General features: G+C 26.7%; 1 protein-coding gene across 1 annotated transcript; it reads left to right on the forward strand.

Moving 5' to 3' along the window:
• The first annotated feature begins 313 nt into the window (after positions 1-313).
• LOC145833233 (aromatic-L-amino-acid decarboxylase-like) lies at positions 314-8,547 on the forward strand. The gene is made up of 2 exons (XM_082940425.1): positions 314-602; positions 7,418-8,547. The coding sequence occupies exons 1-2, from the start codon at positions 314-316 to the stop codon at positions 8,545-8,547; spliced, it is 1,419 nt and encodes a 472-aa protein (XP_082796551.1).
• Positions 8,548-9,218: the final 671 nt, after the last annotated feature.

Consider the following 9,218-nt stretch of genomic DNA (forward strand, 5'->3'; position numbering starts at 1 on the left):
AGAAACTTTCACGTATTTCAAGTAAAACATAATTTTATTTTACAAGGGACTGAAATAAAAAAAAACGTTATGGATAAAAAAAGTACCTACAGTTTTATTTGAAAATTGTCAACTATAGACAACAAATCAAAAATGTAAACAATATTTTTATACTAATAGTAATTATAGTATACACAATTTTATAAAATGGATAAAGAAAACAAAACCATAACAAATTTTCCTGAGAAGAGAGGATACTCAGGAGAGTAAACGACCTTTAAACTTTCTTTCTCTTGGTTTAAGTCTGGATCAGTTCAGGGAAGCATCAGCTGTAATGATAGATTATGTTATCAAGTACCATCAAAGTTTAGACAGCAAAAAAACTTTTCCATCAAGTTTCAGCCCTGGGTTTTTAAATACTATACTACCAGTTGAAGCTAATGATCAACCAGACCCATGGCAAAAAGTTTTTGATGATATTGAAAATGTTATAATGAAAGGAATGACTCACTGGCATTCAAAAGGTTTTTTTGCCTACTTTAGTTGTGGTTTCAGCTACCCTGACATTTTGGCAGAGATTCTGATTGCTGCAACCTCAGCTATAGGGTTCAGTTGGGCGTCATGCACATGACTAACTGAGACTGCTATCTTTTTGGGCTAAGTTTTTCTAGGCTAAGTTTTCAAAAAAAAAGGTTACTATAGGTCAATATTTTGACGTACTGCAGGCTAACTTTTTTTTAGCCTAATTATTGGTAAACATGCTAATTTATGCAGGCTAAAGTTTTAACGCAATAAATTATAAATAAATAAAAACAAATTTTAATACTAAAAAGCTAATTTATGCAATCTAAGGTTTTAACACAATAACTTAGAAACGAATAAATAACGGCAATAAACAACGGCAACAAATTTTAATGAAAATAAGTAAAATTACGTTCAAAAAAAGATTACATTTTAAATATTTTAGACTATGACAAATAAATTAAACTTAAGTTTTGTAACTGCCGTTTAAAATTAATTACTGTAATTAAATGAGAGGACAAATACTTTTTTTTAGAGTTTAGTAATCTAAAACTAACAACTTTTAAAATACCTTACTCGAACTTTGCATTCATGTTCTAAGAAATAAAAGAATCTTTATATGTTATATTAGGGTTTAAAACAAATATATAGCAAAACTAGAACTCTTTTTGAATAGAAAAATTAATAAATAACATTTAAATTTTATATTTGATATCTAAATATATATAATGCATATTTTGTTAGTAAAAAAGGTATACACTTTCAAAAAAAACTACACTTCTATTCAACTTAAAACATTGAAACTTTATATTTGCATTTTTGAAGGTGTCATTTCAGACGTATATTCTTTACTTTTGTCGTTTAGTGACATTTCTAATAAAGTATTTTTCAACGCATATTTCGTTGTTAAAAAATGGTATACACTTTCAAAAACATCTATACTTATACAATGCCTAAAACATTGAAACTTTATATTTGCATTCTTGAAGGTGTCATTTCACACGTATATTCTTTACTTATGTCGTTTTGTGACATTTCTAATAAAATAATTTTCAACGCATACTTCGTTGTTAAAAAGGTATACACTTTCAAAAAAAAAACTACACTTCTATTAAACTTAAAACATTGAAACATTATATTTGCATTCTTGAAGGTGTCATATCACACGTATATTCTTTACTTTTGTCATTTAGTAACATTTCTAATCATGTATTTTTCAACGCATATTTCGTTAAAAAAATGGTATACACTTTCAAAAAAAACTACACTTCTACTTAACTTAAAACATTGAAACTTTATATTTGCATTCTTGAAGGTGTCATTTCAGACGTATATTCTTTACTTTTGTCGTTTAGTGACATTTCTAATAAAGTATTTTTCAACGCATATTTCGTTGTTAAAAAATGGTATACACTTTCAAAAAAAACTACACTTCTACTTAACTTAAAACATTGAAACTTTATATTTGCATTCTTGAAGGTGTCATTTCAGACGTATATTCTTTACTTTTGTCGTTTAGTGACATTTCTAATAAAGTATTTTTCAACGCATATTTCGTTGTTAAAAAATGGTATACACTTTCAAAAAAAACTACACTTCTACTTAACTTAAAACATTAAAACTTTATATTTGCATTCTTGAAGGTGTCATTTCAGACGTATATATTTACTTTTGTCATTTAGTGACATTTCTAATAAAGTATTTTTCAACAAATATTTCGTTGTTAAAAAAATATATACACTTTCAAAAAAAACTACAGTTCTACTTTACTTAAAACATTGAAACTTTATATTTGCATTCTTGAAGGTGTCATTTCAGACGTATATTCTTTACTTTTGTCATTTAGTGACATTTCTAATAAAGTATTTTTCAACAAATATTTCGTTGTTAAAAAAATATATACACTTTCAAAAAAAAACTACAGTTCTACTTTACTTAAAACATTGAACTTTATATTTGCATTCTTGAAGGTGTCATTTCAGACGTATATTCTTTACTTTTGTCATTTAGTGACATTTCTAATAAAGTATTTTTTAACAAATATTTCGTTGTTAAAAAAATATATACACTTTCAAAAAAAAACTACAGTTCTACTTTATTTAAAACATTGAAACTTTATATTTGCATTCTTGAAGTTGTCATTTCAGACGTATATTCTTTACTTTTGTCATTTAGTGACATTTTTAATAAAGTAGTTTTCAACGCATATTTCGTTGTTAAAAAAATATATACACTTTCAAAAAAAACTACAGTTCTATTCAACTTAAAACATTGAAACTTTATATTTGCATTCTTGAAGGTGTCATTTCAGACGTATATTCTTTACTTTTGTCGTTTAGTGACATTTCTAATAAAGTATTTTTCAACGCATATTTCGTTGTTAAAAAATGGTATACACTTTCAAAAAAAAACTGTACTTATAATAAACCTAAAACATTAAAACTTTATAGTTGTATTCTTGAAGGTGTCATATCACACGTATATTCTTTACTTTTGTCATTTAGTGACATCTCTAATAAAGTAGATTTTCAACAAATATTTCTTTGTTAAAAAAATATATACACTTTCAAAAAAAAACTACACTTCTATTAAATTTAAAACATTGAAACTTTATATTCGCATTCTTGAAGGTGTCATTTCACACGTATATTCTTTACTTTTGTCATTAAGTGACATTTCTAATCATGTATTTTTCAACGCATATTTCGTTGTTAAAAAAAAATATATACTTTCAAAAAAAAAACACTTCTATTTAACTTAAAACATTGAAACTTTATATTTGCATTCTTGAAGGTGTTATATCACACGTATATTCTTTACTTTTGTCGTTTAATGACATTTTATTGCACTTTTATGAGTAATGACAACTCTAATAAACTTGTTTATTTTTTCATATTTCAATACAGTTCAGTATGTTTTTTGCTCTAGAACCAACAATTCTATTAAAAATTAACTAAACTTTTACATATTTATTAAGTGTATCATAATGCTTTGAATCAACTTTTATCATAATTATTATAATAACTTAGCTGTTAACATTATTAAAATATAATATTATAGAGCACTTTTTTCAAACTATAGTTTATTAAATCATTTGTATTTATGATAAATTTAAAGTTAGTAAAAAGTTGAATTATTAAAAAAAAATACTACTATTCTTAAATTGTATACTTTACATTGAAACTTAACTTTAATACATATACAAAACATTCAAAAATATTTTAAAACGAAAATGCTATTTATCACTAAAAAACAAAATTTTTTAAGGAAAACTGAAAACTTTATCCAAATTTCATGAAATTACAATAACTTAATTAACAACTTGAACACATTTGACAAAAAAACAAATCTTTTTTGTTAACTTTTTTGTTTAGTTTCAAACAAACATCATGGAACCATCTTCTACATCTCTTGTGATCACATTGACTCTGTAAAAGAAGAATTAAATTAAAATATGGCTTAACATGTGTTACTTCTGAAAACTTATGCTTACCCAACTATCATTCTTTCTTCTATATGATGTATCTTCTACTACATCTCTTTTTCCACAAATGTAGCAATTTGAGTGACTTTCATCTATTGGAGGTCCTTAATTGATCGTTGTAAATTGTTATATACTAAAAACTTGTAAAACGTTTAATGATATTTTAAAGCAAACCTCCTATTTTTAAGAGCTCGACTGCAATGTCCTCACGAAGTTCTTTAATTGGCTTAACTTTAATCTTAGTGACCGCTTCTCTTGATAAAATTTGCTTAGCTAACTGTAAGTATTAGATGCTTAAACAATTAAGTAAAACAAAATGTTCCTTCCTCGGTTGTTTAGCTATTTTCTTGTACAAAAACTTATATCCTTTTTTTATCATATCATTGAATAAACAAAAACTACTTTTTCAACAAACCTCTAGTAAAAAAACTTTAGAACTGGTCTCATCTGTTTCTTCAATCAAATCATGGGGAACTTCTAAATAATTTAACTGAATCCTTAAAATTCTCTCAAGATAGAGTTCTAATTCTTTATTTCTACTCTCAGTAGAATAAGGATTTAACAATGTCCAGGAGTTTTGACGCTTGTTAACAAACTAAAAACAATTTACTTTCATAAGCTATTCTTAAAGTCAAAAATTAATTTAACTGTAACAAAATAAATTACTTGAAAGTAAGTTATTAAGATTTTTAAATAAATCATTATATCTCACCAATAACTTTGAAGGCTTTCCTTTAACGAAAAAAACTAATTTGTCTGAAAAAAATAAACTGTCATACAGACTGTCACTAATGTCTTCTTCTATTGACAAATTAGTTAGACTCATTTGCGATATAAATATGGTGGACGTGTCTATAAAAAAAATAATTTAGTCCTATAAAACTTCGATATATTAAAAAAAAACTACCTTTGGGATGTAACATAGTTATATAAAATGACCATGTGCTATTTGACACATTTTTGTTATCTTTTATAAATTTATGAAAAATGACGTAGAAAAATGACGTAGAAATAGATTGTTTTTTGTAGAAAAAAAATTAAGTAATGACCGCGAAGACTTTTTCAAGAAGAGCATGTACAATGTACATCTAATTTTATAAATTGTACTAACGTTTAAAACGACTTTTACTTGAAAATCTTCCCCTAACTTTTATTAGGAAGTAAAACTTTATTACAAACATACACAAATAGATTAGCTATACAAATTGTTTAACAAAAATTAGATAGCATAAAAAGTGCAAATTTTAATCTCAAGTTAAAATATTTTACTAAATTGTAAAGTTAAGCAGTTTGACTTAATGTAGTTGTCAATGTTTAAAAAGAAAAACTTTCTCAAAATTTATAAAAACAACTTACTACACATCTGGGAAGTACAGACACTTTTTATACGTCCAATGTTTATAAATTTGGATAAGATCATCGAGGTTAGTTAAGAAAACAAAAGAGTTTTGGGATACATGGAGAAAAATACTTTTTTAACTGACTTTAAACAGAACAAAACAATAAAATCTGTGTTGAAAAATACTTTATTAGAAATGTCACTAAACGACAAAAGTAAGGAATATACGTGTGATATGACACCTTCAAGAATGCAAATATAAAGTTTTAATGTTTTAGGTTTAGTATAAGTGTAGTTTTTTTTGAAAGTGTATATATTTTTTTAACAAAGAAATATTTGTTGAAAAACTACTTTATTAGAAATGTCACTAAATGACAAAAGTAAAGAATATACGTCTGAAATGACACCTTCAAGAATGCAAATATAAAGTTTCAATGTTTTAAGTTAAGTAGAAGTGTAGTTTTTTTTTGAAAGTGTGTACCATTTTTTAACAACGAAATATGCGTTGAAAAATACTTTATTAGAAATGTCACTAAACGACAAAAGTAAAGAATATACGTCTGAAATGACACCTTCAAGAATGCAAATATAAAGTTTCAATGTTTTAAGTTAAGTAGAAGTGTAGTTTTTTTTTGAAAGTGTGTACCATTTTTTAACAACGAAATATGCGTTGAAAAATACTTTATTAGAAATGTCACTAAACGACAAAAGTAAAGAATATACGTCTGAAATGACACCTTCAAGAATGCAAATATAAAGTTTCAATGTTTTAAGTTAAGTAGAAGTGTAGTTTTTTTTTGAAAGTGTGTACCATTTTTTAACAATGAAATATGCGTTGAAAAATACTTTATTAGAAATGTCACTAAACGACAAAAGTAAAGAATATACGTCTGAAATGACACCTTCAAGAATGCAAATAAAAAGTTTCAATGTTTTAAGTAAAGTAGAACTGTAGTTTTTTTTGAAAGTGTGTACCATTTTTTAACAACGAAATATGCGTTGAAAACTACTTTATTAAAAATGTCACTATGTGACAAAAGTAAAGAATATACGTGTGATATGACACCTTCAAGAATACAACTATTAAGTTTCAATGTTTTAGGTTTATTATAAGTACATTTTTTTTTTGAAAGTGTATACCATTTTTTAACAACGAAGTATGCGTTGAAAAATACTTTATTAGAAATGTCACTAAACGACAAAAGTAAAGAATATACGTCTGAAATGACACCTTCAAGAATGCAAATATAAAGTTTCAATGTTTTAAGTTAAGTAGAAGTGTAGTTTTTTTTGAAAGTGTATACCATTTTTTAACAACGAAATATGCGTTGAAAATTACTTTATTAGAAATGTCACTTAATGACAAAAGTAAGGAATAAACGTGTGATATGACACCTTAAAGAATGCATATATAAAGTTTCAAAATTATAGGTTAGATTGAAGTGTAGTTTTTTTTTAAAGTATACAGATAAAATTCTAAGTTTACGATGAGTCGCTATACTAGAATTGTCTTGGCTCATAATAAAACGGTAAAATGACATTAAGAAGGAAATTACACATAAAATGATACCTTTAAGATATCAAATATAAAATTTAGATTTTATATATTAATGTTTTTATTTAAAAAGAGTTATAGTTTTGCTATATATTTGTTTTAAACACTAATTTAACGTATAAAGTTTCTTTTATTTCTTAGAAAATTAATGCAAAGTTCGAGTAAGGTATTTTAAAAGTTGTTAGTTTTAGATTACTAAACTATAAAAAAAGTATTTTGTCCTCTTATATAGTTACAGTATTTAATTTTAAACGGCCGTTACAAAACTTAATTTTATTTTATTTGTCATAGTCTAAAATGTTGAAAATGTTATCTTTTTTTGAATATTATTTTACTTAGTTTCATTAAAATTTGTTGCCGTTGTTTATTGGCGTTATTTATTTATAACTTATTGCGTTAAAACCTTAGCCTGCATAAATTAGCATGTTTACCAATAATTAGGCTAAAAAAAAGTTAGCCTGCAGTACGTCAAAATATTGACCTATAGTAACCTTTTTTTTGAAAACTTAGCCTAGAAAAACTTAGCCCAAAAAGATAGCAGTACTAACTGAGCTGGAGTTGGGTGTCATGGATTGGGTTGCAAAATCAAGTAACCTTCCATTGTGCTTTATTTATGACAATGGGAAAGGCACAGGAGCTGGATGCATACAAAACACTGCTTGTGACAGCACACTGGTGTCATTATTAGCTGCAAGAGCCCTGGCTGTGGGCAAGCACCTTGAAAGGGACAAAAATGAAAACAAGTTCAGCATTTTGTCAAAACTTGTTTGCTACACTTCAAAATACTCTCATTCCTCAGTTAAAAAAGCAGGAATCATTGGTTTTGTTGAAATGAGATTTTTAGATGTAGATGAAAACATCTCTCTACGTGGAAGTACTCTTCAAAAACAGATTGATGAAGACAAAAAACAAGGTTTGATACCTTTCTATGTTTGTGCAACTTTAGGCACAACTGTTTGTGCAAGTATTGATAATTTAAACGAGATTGGGCTGATTTGCAAGCAAGAAAACTTGTGGCTGCATGTAGACAGTGCCTATCTTGGTAGTGCTTTGGTTTGCCCGCAGTTTCAACACTATGGACAAGGTTTAGAGTACGCAACTTCTATAAACTTTAATGCCCACAAAAATTGGATGTTAAGTTTCCCTTGTGGGTTCTTCTGGGTGAAAGATAAGAGCTTAATGAATGCAGCTTTCAGTATTGACACTGTATATCTCAGTCACAAATACCAAGACACAGCTATTGATTACCGCCACTGGCAAATTCCATTGAGTAAAAAATTTAGTTCAATTAAAGTTTGGTTTTTAATGAGAATGGTGGGAGTAAGTGGAATAAGAAAGCACGTTTTAAACAGCTATGAAAGAGCTTGCTACTTTGAATCACTTGTGAGAAAAGACAGTTTGTATGAAGTTTTGTTCAAGGTCACACTTGGGCTGGTGTGTTTCAGAATAAAACCTCAGCACATTACATCTGAAGATGACTTGAACGACCTTAACAACAAGCTGTATGAGTTGATCAACAGTTCTGGGGAGGTTCATTTGACTCAGTCAGTTGTAGAAAACAAAAGGTTTCTAAGGCTTGCTGTGTCTGGGTGCTACAAAAACTATACTGATATTGATATGTTTTGGAAAATATGCAAAGATTGTGGAAATAAGCTGTTGAAACTTTGATTTACATATATTTTACAATAAATTGTACAGTTTTAAAAGTATAGTTTTATTGTTTATATTTTCCTGTAGATCATAATTAAACAAGTTTTAAAAGCTTTATATTTAAATTTTTTTAAGGTAGATTAAATATTTTTGTTAGATAATTTTCGGCACTTTATTAAGCTGTTTTACATAAGCTGCTATCTTGTTACTAAAAATGCTGTGTGCTTATATTTTTCCAAAGCTAATTTAACTTTTTCAATGTTTTTTTATTGATAATTATACTAAAAAAGTATCAGTTAAATTGCTCTATTACTACAGCATAGTTTAACTTTTGATTAAAATTAACTAAAGTTTTAATAGTAGTATGCACAGTAGCAATTTAACCTGGAATCCAGGAATAGCCTAGGGTTTAAATGTTTTCCTAAAAACAACCTAGATATACCTTGAATTTTGAGAAAAAAACCATATAGGGCAACAATTGGGAGGGGGGTGTAGCATTTTTTTTTAGAAAAGTTAACATTGGCTTTCATATTAAAGCTTAAAATTTACACTATAAGTCAGTTTTTGTAGAACATAAGTTATTATTATACTATTTTTATTTCATAATTGTTCTTTTATTTAAATTATTTCAAAGTTTTGAGATATAGAAGTTTTTGTAACATGTTTCTGATACACGCAACTATTTTCAC

Source organism: Thalia democratica, chromosome 4 (genome assembly GCF_965202585.1).
Source record: "Thalia democratica chromosome 4, ktThaDemo2.hap1.1, whole genome shotgun sequence".
In the NCBI taxonomy this organism is placed as follows: Eukaryota; Metazoa; Chordata; class Thaliacea; order Salpida; family Salpidae; genus Thalia; species Thalia democratica.

What these genes read in the sequence shown, in the direction of transcription:
- LOC145833233 (XM_082940425.1), top strand. Translation starts at nt 314, where the DNA reads ATGATAGATTATGTTATCAAGTACCATCAAAGTTTAGACAGCAAAAAA. An exon ending in AGGGTTCAGTTGGGCGTCAT is followed by an intron (nt 603 to 7,417) that starts GCACATGACTAA and finishes CCAAAAAGATAG; the next exon opens with CAGTACTAACTGAGCTGGAG.